Source organism: Hemibagrus wyckioides, linkage group LG26 (genome assembly GCF_019097595.1).
Source record: "Hemibagrus wyckioides isolate EC202008001 linkage group LG26, SWU_Hwy_1.0, whole genome shotgun sequence".
Taxonomy (NCBI): domain Eukaryota; kingdom Metazoa; phylum Chordata; class Actinopteri; order Siluriformes; family Bagridae; genus Hemibagrus; species Hemibagrus wyckioides.
The window spans coordinates 17,245,076-17,262,036 of record NC_080735.1 but is presented as its reverse complement, the minus strand read 5'-3'; the positions used below and the strand labels follow the sequence as shown (position 1 = coordinate 17,262,036).

The window sequence follows — 16,961 nt, the reverse complement described above, 5'->3', positions numbered from 1 at the left end:
AAAAACGAACCAGCCAAACTAAAAAAAAAAACCCCAACAACAAGCCCGTAAGTGTGTTTAAACTTGCTTCTTATCTGATTAGGATATTTTACATTCCTGTAGAGAACAAGAATAGGGCACTGTTTCAGAGACACAGAACCTAATCACCTTAGAATGAAACCTTTAGATGGAATCACTCATCTAAATTTATTCTCAAAAACTAATTAATGGTAGAAGAAAGAATTTCTTTTAGAGTGACCTAAAATTGTGCAAAAATGGTGTTTCGTACAAGTCTGAATAGTTTCAGAGGAGACTTTATTAGTGTTCATCAATCATCAAAATATGAATCATATGCATGATATTGTTCATTTTAGTTTCCAGAAGGTTTTCCAGGCACATATTTCCTAAGGCATGAATTTTATCCTGGTATTAGTGGAGTTCAGAACCCATGATACTCAAGGTCTTGACTTGTTTAGATTGCACTTAACACCTTCGGAATATTTACTCAAGCAGTAATTACAAATCTCCAGACCATAATAAGTACATTATAGTGTCCCACAAGGGTCCGTTTTAGCCTCCTTTATAATTCTCCTGTTATATTTATCCCGATGCAGATACGGACATGCCCCGGGACACTGCGTCGTCTCAGTACTCCCATTAGCGGACTTACTCGGAATACAGTAGTTAAAATTTTGTGCACTATATAGTTTCTATTTGGTTTGGTTCGAGTTACATTTCTCTATAGTCTACTAGATATGTTGATATGTTTTTTTATACACTAGATTGTTATTGTGTGTGTTTTTAATGTGTGTGTAGGGCCTTCGTTGGCTGACGGTTCTGTTCGTTGTTCCATTGTGGGATGAGGAAGTAAGGAAAACCATTTCAATACATTATATCACATGTACGTAATTATATATGTGAGATATAAAAAACCTTGAGTCTTAATTTGCAAACATGATTCTGGCTTTCACTTGAATTAAACCGATCAGTTCCATAAGATTCAGCAGGACAGAGATACAAAATGACTACAAACTTATTTCTCCTTCTTCTTCTTTGGGCTTTTCCCTTCAGGGGTCGCCACAGTGAATCATCTCTCTCCACCTATCCCTATCTTCTGCATCCTCAACACTTGCACCCACTAGCTTCATATCCTCATTTATTATCTCCATATACCTCCTCTTTGGCCTTCCTCTTTGTCTCCTGCCTGGCAGCTCCATGTCCAACATTCTCCTACTAATATACTCACTCTCCCTCCTCTGGACATGTCCAAACCATCTTAATCTGTCCTCCCTAACTTTGTCCCCCAAATGTCCAACATGAGCCGTCCCTCTGATGTACTCGTTCCTAATCCTGTCCAACCTTGTCACTCCCAAAGAGAACCTCAACATCTTCAGCTCTGCTACCTCCAGCTCTGACTCCTGTCTCTTCCTCATTGACCATACTAAACCATAAACCATACAGCATGGCCGGTCTCACCACTGTCTTGTACACCTTCCCCTTGAATCTTGCCAATATTTTACTATCACACAGAACTCCTGACACCTTTCTCCACCCATTCCAACCCGCCTGAACTCGCTTCTTTACCTCTTTCCCACACTCTCCATTACACTGGACTGTTGACCCCAATCACTTAAACACCTGTACCTTCTTCACCTCTTCACCCTGTAATCTTACTGTTCCACTTCCCTCCATTTCATTCACACACATGTACTCAGACTTACTACGACTGACACAACAAACGTCCTTCTCCTAAATTCAGATAAAGAAGAAACACTGACATTAATTCAACAATAAGGTTTCTCATTTCTCTCTGGGACCTTGAAGGACCTACAAGACATAACTATTGAATACTTTCAACTCAAGTGTTCTGTTTAATGTCTATGTGCTGACAGGCTTGTAGCAGGCTGGCTTTAACCTTGACTTCAGGCTCTAATAATCTCAGGATTATCTGTCAGAAAGTCGTCTGGAACATGTCCTTATCATTCCACCCGTGTAACAGATGACTTTCTGACAGATAATCCTGAGATTATTAGAGCCATACATAAATAAATTAGAGCTAGCATAAATAAATAAAAAATAAATAAATAAAAAGGCAAAACTGTACATTTATTAAATACACCACATTAAAAAAATATTTTTTATTTAATGTGAGGTTTATTAAGGCTTTATAATTCAAATATACGAAATTTATATTCAATATATAAATATATAATATTCAGCGCTTCACGAGCCTCATACATTTTTAATCAATAATCCGTTACCTCGCGTTTGAACGCAGTTCGCGTTTTGATTGGTCAATGCAAACTCTTCTCTCGAGGCTGTTTCTGGTTTACGATTGGTTTATGCAAATGGTGCATGACAGAGATCCCGCCCCCTACGTATTTTCTGTGCGTCTCGTGGTTGAGTCCAGCCTCCTCAGCCGGTGCATTGAAGGAGAGTGGAGTGTCTTCTATCCGTCCAAAGCCACTTTTACTGTCCGAGAACACAAAATGTAAGTTTTTAATGCCACCATAACATCTCTGATTTATATTTTTACACATCTAAAGCTTTAAATGACCAGTTTAGGGAATTGTATGAGTCAGGTTTGGAGTATAAACGACTCAGTGTTGGACAAAAGAATCTGCAGAATCAGTGCAGGAACTGTTTTTTATTTATTTATCTATTAGTATACAATTTCAGTTTATTTTATAATATTAAACGTGCAGATTTCATGCATTTTGTCATGTCGATCGTGGTTGTTGATATGAGTGTGCATGCTTGTAACTTTTTTTTTAATCCCGGCTAGCCTACATGCTAATTAGCAAAACAAATAGAAATCAAATAAACATAAAATGGCGCGTGCAGGCACTTTTAATAGAAATACCAGCTGTGGTGTGTCAATAAAAGCAGGTTTGCGTGTCTTGTGCGTTATTTCGCGGTTTTAGCTCCCTGACGGCCTTCTAACGATAACTTAGATTTTTCCCACCCGTATTCGGGTAGACCCCGCCTACTGTGCTTCGATTGGTTGTCATGACTCCTATTTCTGTCCTGTGATTGGATAGTGCTTCAGGCCACATAGCACTAGCCAATCACAGCGCAGAAGGCTGGAGTTTTCGAAAACGATTGGGATTAAAAGAAACGTGTCGTTTCGAGGGTTGTTGACCTGCCCAGTTTATCTGTTTATCGTGCGCGCGCACACACACACACACACACACTTTATTAAACAGCTTTGACATTGTATTTGTTCAGATATCTTGCTTTAAACATTGTGCTCTGTGTTATCAGTCTCTCCACAACCCCCAAAGTCAAGGGTGTGTGTTATTTTATCAAGGGGAAAAAAAGAAAAGTTGACCACCCTGATCTCCTTTTGGAGTATTTTCTCTCTGTGAATAAGCTTTGGCTTAAGTGAAAATTCCTCTCCTGGCTGTAAGCCTCTAAAGCCTCCTGACCCACATGTGACCCACGGTGTGCTTCCAGATGTTGTTTATTTTCTACCTGCTGAATTCTCCCTTCTCATTGGTCAGAAGCTGTTGATTTAATGGTGTCTAGCTTTGGCGCTGACTGTAGTGCAGATGTACATCCATAACAGGTTATCGTTACTATATAAACGGCGTTTTCACAGGGCGAACTCTTCACATGATCCGAGACTAACTGATTTTCGGTACAGACACCGTTTTGTAAAACTTAGGGAAGGAGTCTCCAGTGCCAGTGATGCATGACAAGCGTTTTTCCTTCACAGGAAAGTCTTCATGTTTTCATGCTCTTATTGTTAGTGACTGAAGTCAGTTTATTGACAGAATTTTTGTACGACATTTACATGTGCATCATAGCTTCATATAATTTTCATATCACCTTCACCTGAAGACTGAACGTGATTCGTCTCGAGATATTTAGGTTTTGTGGTCAGTGGCGGCAGAACATCAGTGACGTTTATTTAAAAAGGGATTTTAATTAAGCCGGTAGGAGATGAAGTTGAGCGCGTTACGTGTTTTGTGCTCTAAAACCTGCTCTTATCGTCAGCAGAACCCAAGCCCTCAAGATGTCTGCCGGAAACGCCAAGATCGGTCATCCCGCTCCTCAGTTCAAGGTCACTGCAGTGGTGGACGGCCAGTTCAAAGATGTCCAGCTCTCCGACTACAGAGGTACGTCGAAGTCAAACAAGTAAAGGGTTTGTTTATAGGATCGGATGTGCTGAGTGATCCAGCCTTTCATTTTCTGGGTTTCCTGCTTGGCAACCGTCGCTATGCACCGTTTCCTCAGGCAAGGTTCGAGAAGGCGTGTCTGTCTTTTCCGTGAAGATCCGGATTAATTATGAATTATCGAGACTCAATTCCTGGATGTCTACGTGAGCTTCGGCTTGATCAGTGAGCCACGATGCGCCTTGCTCGGTGCTTGATTCTGATTGGTCCGAAGGTGTGGGTTCAGGCAGATTTGTATGATAATCTGTATTATCGCTATAAAAAGGCTTAAACTAATAAGCTAAGCAAATAAGCTTTTTATTGACTACAATTAAGAGAATAATGTGGGGAGAGGACTGTTTATAGCTGCTGTAACCGAAATGAGAAGCTTAATCAATTAATGTGGATATAAACAAATAAAATGTGTGTTATTCGGTTATTTAAGAAATCATAACCACTGCTATGGAATTAAACGCTTCAGGACATACCTTTATGAAAATAATAACTGCGATATTGTTTACGTCCATTCATGTGATGGATAAATATTCAGGAATCCCATATCATCTCCTTCTCACACTAAAAGGAAGTGAGAGAGAGACACTGTTTCACACGCACACCGTTTATTTCTGTTTATTTTTCCACATCCAGGAAAGTATGTGATTTTGTTCTTCTATCCTCTGGACTTCACCTTCGTCTGCCCCACCGAGATCATCGCCTTCAGCGATCGCGTGGAAGAGTTCCGTAAGATCGGCTGCGAGGTCCTCGCTGCCTCCACCGACTCTCACTTCAGTCACCTGGCCTGGTGAGGAGCGTCTACCACACACACACACACACACACACACACACACACACACATGCACATACACACACACATGGTGTGTTTTTTCTGCTTTTTGATAGCCACCATCCTGAACATCTGTTACATGTGTTCTGGGTTCTGACTGCTGGAAAAATCTTATGACAAAGATTTTATACAGTGGGATGTACTGAGAGATTGTGTGTGTGTGGAATAGTGTGTGTGTGGTATAGATGAGTGTGTGTGTGGTATAGTGTTGTCTTGTGTGTGTGTGTAGTATAGTGTGTGTGTGTGTAGTATAGTGTGTGTGTGTGTAGTATAGTGTGTGTGTGTAGTATAGTGTGTGTGTGTACGTGCCTTTGTGCACATTGGACTGGTGTTTTGTCTGAAGATTTACCAGCTTCAGCCTTATCGAACGTTGCCCCTGTTAACCTGCGTCTGCCTGATAAGAGCAGCGAGAGCAGAGCGATGGGACGAGCAGCGCAGATACACACAGAAGAGTAACGGACGTTTAGCTCTAGAACCTTCTGGAACGTCCAGGCTGAGCTTAAAGCATGTCCTCTTCACCTGATTCCAACAAGGACAAAATTCACCCAAAGGCATAAGTCTAGCAAGAAGTTTGTGATGTCATTAATGAGGCCACGCCCCCCAGGCTGAAATACAGACGTGACTGCAAGCTGACTCCTTACTGATCTGGTGTCAGGTTAGAAGATTAACACCTGCTGATAACTCATGAGTTTGATCAGTCTGTAATACGAGGGAGTGACCAGTGCAGGCATATGGTTAGGAAGAAGCAACTCGCTGAAATGAGAATCCCTGGTAATTATTAATTAGTTAATTATTAATTAATAAAAGTAAGACTGAGACCAGGTGTGCTCTTTCCAGGACAAGAGGTCAGTTCCTGTATAATCTATAATCATCAGCTGTACTGTCCTGATCACCTGCGGTTTACATCTCACACCTGAGCTATAAACTGTTTCTATGGTTACGGCTTTGGCGACCAAACTCGAACCGAACGTCTTATCATCCGTCTCCTTTTTAGGATCAACGCCCCGAGGAAGCAGGGAGGCCTGGGCTCCATGAACATCCCTCTGCTGGCCGACCTGACCCAGTCCGTGTCCCGCGACTACGGCGTGCTGAAGGAGGACGAGGGCATCGCCTACAGGTGAGTACCTCCCACTCATGCTGTCTGCACACGATGATCTAATGCAGCGACTTCATTCGCTTATTGTTTGTTCTTGCAGAGGGCTGTTTGTGATCGACGATAAGGGCATCCTGAGGCAGATCACCATCAACGACCTGCCCGTGGGACGCTCGGTGGACGAGACCCTGCGTCTGGTTCAGGCTTTCCAGCACACCGACAAGTACGGAGAAGGTGAGTTCAACCTGGCAACCCTGCGCACTCGCAGGACGTGTGCCCGAGTCCTGCCGTACTGCTGGGGTTTGATTCTCTAAATCACATTTATTTATTTATTATGTGTGAAATTTTAGCATGTTTTTTCTAGTTTTGGGGGCGGGGCATCCTTTCTCCACCGCTGATTGGCTGAAACGGCTCAAAGTGCCGGATGGAGTTTTTAATAAACCTCAAATCTGAATTAGATTTTTTTAAATTAAATTAGCGTCTATTAAAACCTTGTGTAAAAATCTACATTTTTCAGTGTGATCAGAATTCTACATTTGTAAAGAATTTAAATAAAGTGCATAAATACACTTACAATGTATATCTATATATAAAAATATTATCTATCTGTCTTTGTCCATCTATCTATCTATCTATCTATCTATCTATCTATACATTTGCCTGTCCTTCTATCTATTTATCTGTCCTTCTGTCTGTCTGTCTCTGTCCTTCTAGCTATCTGTCTGTCCGTCTGTCTGTCTATCTATCTATCTATCTATCTATCTATCTATCTATCTATCTATCTATCTATCTATCTATCCATTTGCCTGTCCTTCTATCTGGCCTTCTGTCCGTCTGTCTGTCTCTGTCCTTCTAGCTGTCTGTCTCTGTCCTTCTAGCTGTCTGTCTCTGTCCTTCTAGCTGTCTGTCTCTGTCCTTCCGTCTGTCTGTCTCTGTCCTTCCGTCTGTCTGTCTCTGTCCTTCCGTCTGTCTGTCTCTGTCCTTCCGTCTGTCTGTCTGTCTATCTATCTATCTATCTATCTATCTATCTATCTGTCCTTCTATCTGTCTACCTATCTATCTAGACAAAAAGGGTCCTTTAGGCTACGTCTACACTATAATCCAGATAAATTTGAAAATGGTGTTTTGGTCTAAAATCACTCTGCTCTCTTATCATTTCCCAAAAGTCGGTCATCCGCACTGAAACGTCTGAATCGTTCACGTCCCTGTACTGCACGTGAGTAAAGCGTAAGACGTTTCCACCTGTGTTTCCGCCTGGCGTTTATTTAGGAGTATAAAGCTGCAAAACTGAGCCAGAACGCAGACTCCATCTTAGCTGAATTTGTGCACGTGACTAAAAACGTGTCATCGTTTTTCGAAAGCCTCCGTCCTCACGGTCCACACACAACGGCGTTATCAGATTTATCCACTTTGGAGAGCGTTTTCAACAAGATAAGTTTCCGTCTCGGTGCGGACGGGACGACGAGACGGATAGAAAAAGTGGACATGGCTTTAAATCCACAGCGATTGATTATTCAGTCCCTCCAAGATTTCACTGCTTGAATCAGCTTGTTGTGAAATTTGACTTGTGGAGTTGGTGCTTGAGATTCTCCTTATAAAACTCCTACCAGTGAAGATGCAAGCAATGACTGTGTCCTCCAGCTCAACTTCCATCTTCCATTTCCTCAGTGTGTCTCATTTCTGTCTCTTCTTACCCTGCAGTCTGCCCTGCTGGTTGGAAACCTGGAAGTGACACCATCGTCCCTGACGTTCAGAAGAGCAAGGAGTTCTTCTCCAAGCAGTGAGGCGCTCCTCACGTCTGCCCCGGAGACTCGGACAGCGGGGTACACTGAAGCACTTAATGCTGAGCTCTGATTTTTTGGTTTTGTTTTGTTTTTTCTTTCTGCTGTTTATGAGCCTTAGAGAGTGAATCCCGACATTTAACACGACTCCTGTTTCCGTCTGCCGTTACCTCACCTGAATTTAAGTCTGTTTTTATTTCCTGTCATGAATAAAACAGCATGCAGTATTTTGTACTGGCTAACCATCGAGGCCTGCTGTGTGAACCTTCCTGCTGTGTTAGAAGTGTCCAATAAAGATGGTGGTTTAAGAAAAACAACCTTTTTTAAATCATTTAATAGGGAATCGCATTTGGAGAACACCTTCAGGGATGACTTCTATTCGTTTTGTGTGTTTTTGTCATTCAAGTCTTCCACAGTTATTCTCCTGGTGGTCATTTCGGATCACATACACACCGATCAGCCATAACATTATGACCACTGAGAGGTGAGGTGAATAAGACTGATGATCTCCTCATCATGGCACCTGTTAGTGGGTGGGATATATTAGGCAGCAAGTCAACATTTTGTCCTCAAAGTTGATGTTTGAAAAATGGACAAGCGTAAGGATTTGAGCGAGTTTGACGAAGGGCTGGATCAGAGCATCTCCAAAACTGCAGCTCTTGTGAAGGTGTTCCCGGTCTGCAGTGGTCAGTATCTTATCAAAAGTGTCCTTTAAGTCCTGTAAGTATCGTTTAAATCCTGCAACTTGGAGGACTTGAAGGCTCTGCTGCTAACATCTTAGTGCCAGATACCACAGCACACCTTCAGGGATCTAGTGGAGTCCATGCCTCAGGGCTGTTTTGGCAGCAAAAAAAGGGGGGGACCAACGCAATATTACGCAGGTGGTTATAATGTTATGCCTGATCGGTGTATCTGCGTACACACTCTCCTCTCCCCTTCCCTAAAATCTACTTTGGGATTCTGTAAATTCCATCAGTTTACGTGTGTACACATGTCACCAAAATCACCTGAACTCCCTGCCAAACAATCCACTTGAACTCGACGTCATCAGGTACAGAACCAGAACGCAGGGTGTGAGCTGAACCGGGTCCAATATGCCTTGGTCTGGATGACCAGTCCATTCACACACACATTCTCACAGCTGGAGAATTTATCCAAGAGTCATTTACCACCCAACTGGACATGCGGAGATCGTTTGAAACTCCACACAGACACTAAACCCCTGAGCTCAGGCTCTAGCCAGAGTCCCTGGACCTCTGAGGACATGCAAGGGACTTAGAATTGATCGAATACACAATATAAAGCTTGATGTAAAAGTTTAATGACAACGAGGGAGGAAAAAAAGAATCGCATTTGTTCCAGATGACTTCTAAGAAATAAAAGTTGCCTGGAAAACGGAGACCTTCTCCTAGGTATTAAAGCTGCAGTGAGCCTAACTCACCACTAGCTGGAGACATTTCACTAATTTCTGATGATCAGTGTCTAGAGGAAGAGGTTAAGGTCATGCTCGTCACAGCAGTAAATAATGATGCTCTTATCTTCTGTAATATAAATCTTAAGTGTGTGAAGTTACAAAGCTAGCAAGTAAGAGAAGCTCTCAGCCACCAGTTTAACCCCTGTACACACTGTACATTAAAAAATATATAGATTTAAAAACTCACTGAAAAAGGAGTCTCCAGTTTCTGCGCTTTGTAACAGTCAGCTGTCTTATTTCTGAAGGTTTCTCGGTAACATGACAAGCTATGTGTTTCAACTTCAAAAGAAGGAAAAGAACAGAAGCTGGTCAGGGAATGACTGTTTATAGCCATCGTCTAAGTAATAACAGGAAGCTACTTGTTTCACATTACGCTTTAATTGTAGCTATAAACAGATATAAGCTATGACTATGCTATGATGTGCCTGTGGTGCAAGCAAAATTGGCCATCGTGTGCTAGCCCTCTGTTACAAACTGTACAATAAACATGCATTAATGTTGACTCGGTCAAGTGCCCTAGATCATGCCTCTATTGGGGTTACCCAGACTGCGCTAGGCTCGCTAATGCTAGCTCTGTCTGAAGAGGCGTGGATTATTTGCACACTGCTGCATCATGGTGCGCCTCTCAAAATGGGTCACATGCCATATTTACAGAAATTGGCATGGTGAAGCGACAAACAACGAGCAAGAAACCTAAATAGGAACTGCGCTCGAATCTTACACTTTGGGAGCATCCTAAAATGTCCAGTCCAGTAAACAATCCTAAAACGATCTTATCTCAGCAGTGTTGAGGAAACACCACGTGGAGCTGGCTATTAGTTGTGTGATGGAGCTTCTGAGCACGGCTCTGACCCTGACCCGGTGGATCAGATGATGTTCGGTGATGTTTAGTTGATGGTCAGGTCAGAAATGGAGGCGGGTGAAGAGCCAGAACCTCAAAAGTTCCTCACAGTGCGGCCTCAGGAGCGAAGCCAGGACTCTCTTACAACCACAACGTACCTGCTTATACATAACGTCTACGCAGAAAGGCGCGCAGTGAAATGCTTTTCCTTACATTTCTTCATCTTCAGTGATGACTTTAAACCCGGATCCTTTCCCATAACCCCTGGACGCTCGGGTGAGGAATTCACCACAGGCCAAACGCCAGTCCGTCTTCACGCCTCGAGGCATATTAACATCAGCGATCCACCCTGTTTTCGACTTGTTGGTGGAAACCGAGCAACCCAAAAGGAAACCCGAGCAGGCAAGGGGAAAAAGATTGTGAAACTCCACACAGGTGACTGCGCTAACCGCTGCACCGCTACACTGCCTGTGGAAAAACCTGAAAACGACAAATAATACAAAAACAACACTTTTCTGCTGGTTTCAGTGAATCTTTAAAACGTTGCCCGGGTTTGACTTTTTTGACTAGACTAAAAAAAACATAAAATAATAATTAACAAGTGTGTAAGAAAGTGTGTGTCGTTTTATCAGACCAGTTACATTAAAAGTGCTTGAAAGATCTAACACTACTTTCACTGCTGCTCCTCACACACACACACACACACAGTGATGGATAGATAGAGACATTGTAGATCTGATACATAGGAAGTGAGCTATATTATATATTTTTTTGACAATCTGTGATTCACTAATTTTGTTTTTCTTTTTATTAATTTTTTAAGGATGCGTCACGTGACCCAGTAACAGGTATAAAGGTGGATTAAGAGTGTGTGAAAATGAGCGCGTGTCTATAAATAGGACTACTTTTCACCCAAGCGACCTGGATATCTCTCTCTCTCTCTCTCTCTCAGCTATTTCTTTTCATGACATTTGTGCTTGCGATAGCTCTAATTTTGTGCATGCTACCCGGAAAATGTCCGCGGTTCTTATTTTTATCTCAGCTTTTCATTTCGCCGAAACTGTTTTGGGAACTCGAGAGTCGGGGGAAATTCCCGAGTTGCTAATTTTTTCACCCATTCACACACGCGGCCCATTCACTGAACTTCAAAGCCGGGCTCGAGAAGAAGAAAAGAAAAGAAAAAAAAAACACCAAAACTCTTCTTAAACCGGTAGTGTGGGCGGGGTTTCCTGGCAGTGTCGACTATCGATGACGTACATGTTAAATATTTGCCCATTTTGGGATTCTGTGTTTGACGTAAGCACGCGCTGCGCGCACACCGCCCGTACTTTAACGCTCAGCGCGCGTGAACTGTGGAGGGAGTTAAGAAGTATGGATCGATCCATACACACACACACACACACCCCACACACACACACACACACACACACACTGAGAGGTATGCGTGTTTTTTTTTTTAACTTTTACTTAAATACAAATAAAAAAAAAACCCAAACATTTACAGTTTTATCCGGAATAACCCGAACGTAAACAGTGAAAATAATTTATCTGAATGTATTCATAGGATATCACTCGCACAAAGATGATGAAGTTTTGCTGACTGACAGTCTTTTCATTATTCTTTTGTATGCATTTCGTCTGCTATCATATGAACAATATATTTATAAAGGAAATGCTTAAAAAAACACCAACAAAAACAACAACATACACACAGCAACACATTAAAAGTTTTCCACAAGAAAAATACGCTCGTATTCATTCGGTGCTGCAATGCATTAACAACATCAAGAAATCTTCCAGTGTTTACCCTTTTTTTAAAAAAAATAATGAAATAAAAAAAATAAAATAAACACAGTTTGTCCATGAGTCCGTGAACTTCTCAGTACGATTTGATTTTAGGCGTCAGCATCAGCTGGCACCCGCTGCTCACGTGCGTCATGACCTTCTGTTTGAGCTGGGCTACCTGCTCCCGCAGCAGGCTCGCGGTGTTGGACAGCCCGGCGTTGTCCGTCTTCAGCACCTTCACCTTGTCCTCCAGCCGCGAGATGCGCTCCAGCTTCCGCCGCCTGCACTTGGTGGCCGCAAGCCGGTTGCGCAGGCGCTTGCGCTCGGCCTTCATGCGCTCCTGCTGCTCCAGGTCGACCGGCGACGTTGGCGGGGAGCCGTCCGTGCAGGCGCCGTGCACGTCGGGGACGATCTGCGGCTCCTCTTTGAGCGCCGAGAGCCTCGGCGCGTGCAGCGCGTGCTGGAAAGCGTGGTGCTGGTGGTGGTGTTGCTGCTGCTGTTGGTGGTGGTACTGATGATGGTGAGGCAGGTAGCTGATGGTGGCGCTGGGGTAGGTGCCAGGCGAGGCGGGCTGCTGGACGCTAGTGTTGGGGCTGCAGCTGTTCAGCGTGGCGTACACGGGCGTCTCGGACTGCACGGACGGGGGAATTCCTCCTGCGCCGATCGACACGTTCGGCGGCGCCACCTGGTTCATCTTGTGCAGCTCGTCGAGCGCTTTGACGAATCCGTCCGCGAAGCCTTCCTGCTCCTCTGTGATGGAGCGACCGTACAGGTGGTACTGACCCGGGGTTGGGCTTGTGATCACGCCTCCGCCGCTCTGCGCGATGAGACGCTCCAGCTCCGGAGAGGCAAGTTTCAGCGAGCCGGCGTCTGCGCTCCCGGCCGGGTAGAAGTCGCTCTTGAAGTTGCGGTAAGGCTCGACAAAGCTGGCGCTCATGCTCTGCTTTAGGAGCTTGTAGTCGCGCAGGGCCACGGCGTCTGGAGTGCCATAAGCAGAGAGAAACGAGTCGTCATGATAAAACGGTTGCTCCATTTTGGTTGATATGTGACACATTTAGAGAGCAGGGATTTGTTGTTTGTTTTTCGTTTTGATTAATATATGTACATATAAAATATATGAGAGTACACTATAGCGCACACTGTCCAAACATCTCGTGCGTTCCGTAAATATTAACGAAAAGAAATTAACAGGCTATAAAAAACAGACTTCCAGGAGGAAAAAAACGGTTTGTTTACTGTACCAAGTTGCCAAGACGCGTTTCCTTTTTTTCTGGCTGAAAATGATGTCCAAAATCTCTCTCTTTCTCTCTCTCTCTCTCTCTCTCTCTCTCTCTCTCCCTCCGATACACTTATTTACAGCACGCTCCGCTCCGTCAACGCGCGCACTTCCTTCCGCAGCACGCGTATCTAAACTTTATGCGCCTTGGCTCGATTGGTTTTATAGTCCCGTGCTCCCGCAACACGCCACCTATTGGCTGGAAACAGGCCATGCCCCGCATGCATGACGTTGTTGCCAGGAAATACCGAGAAATTAAAAACAAGGTTGGAAGTGCTCGCTCGCGTAGTCTCGTTTCCATAGACGCAACTCGACCGCCTGTAAAGAAAAAAAACAAAACAAAACAAAACAAAACTACTCTAAGCCAAACATCAAAACAAGCACTTTTAGCAAAGTTTCCCTCCACGGGTGGGAAAGAAGGGAGGAAAAGAAAACCGATGACAATAACATCAGCTCGGCATTATGGTCAGAGCAGACTGACTGAGAGTTATAAATAAAGCTGAGGTGGCTAGCTGGCTCGAGACAGAGCTCTGGGATTTAGGAGGTGAGGAAGCCCGACTTCTTCTATTATAGGTGACAACAACAGCAGTGTTTACGTGTTTAATGTTCTGTAGAGTTTCTAAAACAAATGGGGAGTGCTTTAAAACAACATGTTTATCCATTTCTCTTCTAAAAGCTTTAGAATACCTCAATTGTTGTTCTTAATTCAGTCAAACGTTCCATAATTTATGCTTAACTGAATGATTATATTTCATAATTCTTTCCGTAAAACAGTGTCAGGGATCCGGACATGATGCAAGTCCATCACAGAGCACCACACACACACACACACACACACACACACGCCAGCCAAATCGAACTACAAGCATCGATTTTGGGAGGTGGGAGGAAACCCAGAGAACCTGGAGGAAACCCACACAGGCACGTGGAGAACATATGAAACTCCGCACACACACACACACACACACACACACACACAATAACGCGAGCGCAGGATAGATCCAGGAACCTTGGAGCTGTGAGGCATCAGTGCTACCCACTGCACCAGCGCTCCACCTACTAATATTAAGATTTCTGACACCAAAGTTGCTCTTTATATAATCCTTCCCTCTCAGACATTGTAGAACCTGGTCCTGAGACGTTCTGAGACGTTACAACAGAATGGCTGTGTTTAAGTGGAGAACATTTCATTATCATAGCGTCAAAGCCTTAAATAATCAGTGAAGAACCATTTTTATTAATTCTTTGGGATTCATGAGGCAAATTCTGTTATACACCACAATAAGGTTCTTATATTTATGATTGAGTTCCTTACAATTTCTGTCCCACATAATACAACAAAGCATCATGGGAAACCCAGAGTCTAAGCCCAGGGTGCTAAGGTCACACACTCACGGCCAATCAGAGACGCTACCTACAATACATGTCTGTCACTGGGGGAGGAAGACGGGGCACCCAGAGAAAACCCCTTACAGCACGGGGAGAGTGTACCCACCCTCACAGGCGGGAATTAACCCCCTTAACCCCCAGTGGTGTGAGGCAAACATGCTAACCACTAAACCACAGTCCCCTCTGTTAATATCGAGCTCTTATTGTTAATAGCACCTGGTTTGAGTGAGTTTAATCCAAACCATGCTCACAGCGAGGACCGTTCCGTCGGCCATAATATATACATACGAATGTAAATAATGAGTTAAAATAAACGTGCCAGGACGAAACAGAAAGGGGTTTTCACAGCGATGCCATTTTTGAAGAACCGTCTTTGGTTCCTCAAATAACATTTCAGTAAACGGTTCTTAAAAGACCCCCCCCCCACCACCTTTTGTTCGGTCGTCATTCACCGTGACAACCATTTAACAACCTTTATTTATAAAAGTGGAGTTTAATATACACTGACCAGGAATAACATTATGACCACTGAGAGGAGCCGTGAATAAGACTGATGATCTCCTCATCATGGCACCTGTTAGTGGGTGGGATATATTAGGCAGCAAGTCAACATTTTATCCTCAAAGCTGATGTTAGAATCTATCAAAAGTGGCCCAAGGAAGGAACAGTGGTGAACCGGTGACAGAGTCATGGGTGGTCAAGGCTCACTGACGCACGTGGGGAGAGAAGGCTGGCCCGTGTGATCCGATCCAACAGACTAGCTACTGTTGCTCAAATTGCTGAAGAAGGTAATGCTGGTTCTGATAGAAAGGGGTCAGAATAATATTAAGAACAATATTAGGCAGGTGGTCATAATGTTATGCCTGATCGGCCTCTTTTGTCTGTCTGTCCGTCCATCAATCAATGAATCGGTCAGTCTGTCTGTCTGTCTATCTATCCTTCTGTCTGTGCCTATTTACCTGTCTATCTGCCTAGCTGTCTGTCTCTCTCTTTCTGTCTATCACTCTTATACCTCTTCTTCAGAAATCTATAAAAGTCTAAAAGTTGAGAAAGATATATATGAGTAGAAAACTAACAAAGAAGATTTAAAGGTACAGATTAGTGAGTGTGTATGAACGATACAGACATATACGCGATTTTATACTAAACTCATTTGGGTCTGAGCTAAAAATATATATATATATATATAATATCCAGTGTTTATACTCTTTTCAAAAAAACTGAACATGAATAATATACCTGGTAGTTCAGAGGGTCATTTCTGAAGCATTTCATTTCAATCCACTGAAAAGAAAAGCTCTTGTTCAGCCTAATCGTGCACTTCGCGGATAATGAAGCGATCGCCTGAGTGTTATTTGTCCCCTTATGGCCTTAGTACCTCAGTTTCTCTGCTCAGAAGAAGGGCCATCTGAGCCGGCTTATGAAATCTCCTCCACTGTGTAGGATGGAGAGAAAAGAACGAGGAGGTGTGGAGGACAACGGAGGCAAGCGGCCTCGAGTTCAAGTTTGTTTAGTTCTGAGCGCATTTTCTATAAAGGGTTTGAGCTGGGAAAATAATAATAAATGCAGCAAATCCAATACCAATGAGAGAGAGAGAGAGAGAGAGCTTTATATATGGCACAATGAAACATAAAGGAATAAGGAAACGTAGGAAAAAGGAAAATGACAGAAATGAGCCGTGAAATAAATAAGATTTGAGTAAAATAGGGGAAATTAAAATATTTAATATTCACTAATTCATAAATAAAATAAAATAAAAATAAATATAGAAGAAGTAAGTAAAAAATAAATAAATAAATAAAAATTATCTTGTCAGTTTTGGAGAATATTTAAAAAAATATTTTATATATTTATATTCTGTATATTAAGCATTTATGACACTCCAGATCTAAAAAATGAAAGTTGACCTGCTGTCTTGAGTACACTTTAATGGAAGATAAGACAACAGATCAGTTTAATTTTTGTAAGTGTATTAACTTTAGTTCAATACCCAGAACAATACTGACTGAGTGTTAAACATTATCTCTTCTTATATCTTACGCTACACTGCTGTGTGTTCGGCGAAGGCCTTCAGGTGAGGGCATTGAAACCAAAACAGACCCCACCTGTGTGTGTGGAGAGTGAGCTAGCGCACGGTTCTGACACCACACCTGTTCCTGAGGAGGGAAAGACTGGAGTAGTCTGCTGAATATGTTAATGTGAGCTGAATCAGTACACAGCAGGCGAGCTGCCAAAGCTCCGCACACCCACACGAGCTCACAGCCGCCGCGGGACTGGAGGTAACCCCAGGGGTCGGGCTCATGCCTGCTGCGTCTGCTTAGCACCTTTAAAGGATCCGCGTT

General features: G+C 43.2%; 2 protein-coding genes across 4 annotated transcripts; one reads left to right on the top strand and one right to left on the bottom strand.

Moving 5' to 3' along the window:
• The first annotated feature begins 2,336 nt into the window (after nucleotides 1-2,336).
• prdx2 (peroxiredoxin 2) lies at nucleotides 2,337-8,171 on the top strand. Of its 2 annotated transcripts, none has more exons than XM_058380155.1 (6): nucleotides 2,337-2,470; nucleotides 3,982-4,100; nucleotides 4,785-4,938; nucleotides 5,975-6,097; nucleotides 6,177-6,307; nucleotides 7,775-8,171. In XM_058380155.1, the coding sequence occupies exons 2-6, from the start codon at nucleotides 3,998-4,000 to the stop codon at nucleotides 7,855-7,857; spliced, it is 594 nt and encodes a 197-aa protein (XP_058236138.1). In that variant the 5' UTR covers nucleotides 2,337-2,470; nucleotides 3,982-3,997; the 3' UTR covers nucleotides 7,858-8,171. The 2 variants fall into 2 exon arrangements, with proteins under 2 accessions (XP_058236138.1, XP_058236140.1); XM_058380157.1 differs by having other exon boundaries at nucleotides 2,353-2,470; nucleotides 3,979-4,100.
• A 3,662-nt stretch (nucleotides 8,172-11,833) lies between these two features.
• junba (JunB proto-oncogene, AP-1 transcription factor subunit a) lies at nucleotides 11,834-13,376 on the bottom strand. 2 transcript variants are annotated; one of them, XM_058380150.1, is made up of 2 exons: nucleotides 13,196-13,376; nucleotides 11,834-12,932 (listed from the first exon to the last, which is right to left on the bottom strand). In XM_058380150.1, the coding sequence occupies exon 2, from the start codon at nucleotides 12,889-12,891 to the stop codon at nucleotides 12,049-12,051; it is 843 nt and encodes a 280-aa protein (XP_058236133.1). In that variant the 5' UTR covers nucleotides 12,892-12,932; nucleotides 13,196-13,376; the 3' UTR covers nucleotides 11,834-12,048. The 2 variants fall into 2 exon arrangements, with proteins under 2 accessions (XP_058236133.1, XP_058236132.1); XM_058380149.1 differs by having other exon boundaries at nucleotides 11,834-13,376.
• Nucleotides 13,377-16,961: the final 3,585 nt, after the last annotated feature.

What these genes read in the sequence shown, in the direction of transcription:
- prdx2 (XM_058380155.1), top strand. Translation starts at nt 3,998, where the DNA reads ATGTCTGCCGGAAACGCCAAGATCGGTCATCCCGCTCCTCAGTTCAAG. An exon ending in CCAGCTCTCCGACTACAGAG is followed by an intron (nt 4,101 to 4,784) that starts GTACGTCGAAGT and finishes TTCCACATCCAG; the next exon opens with GAAAGTATGTGATTTTGTTC. An exon ending in CACCGACAAGTACGGAGAAG is followed by an intron (nt 6,308 to 7,774) that starts GTGAGTTCAACC and finishes CTTACCCTGCAG; the next exon opens with TCTGCCCTGCTGGTTGGAAA.
- junba (XM_058380149.1), bottom strand. Translation starts at nt 13,008, where the DNA reads ATGTGTCACATATCAACCAAAATGGAGCAACCGTTTTATCATGACGAC.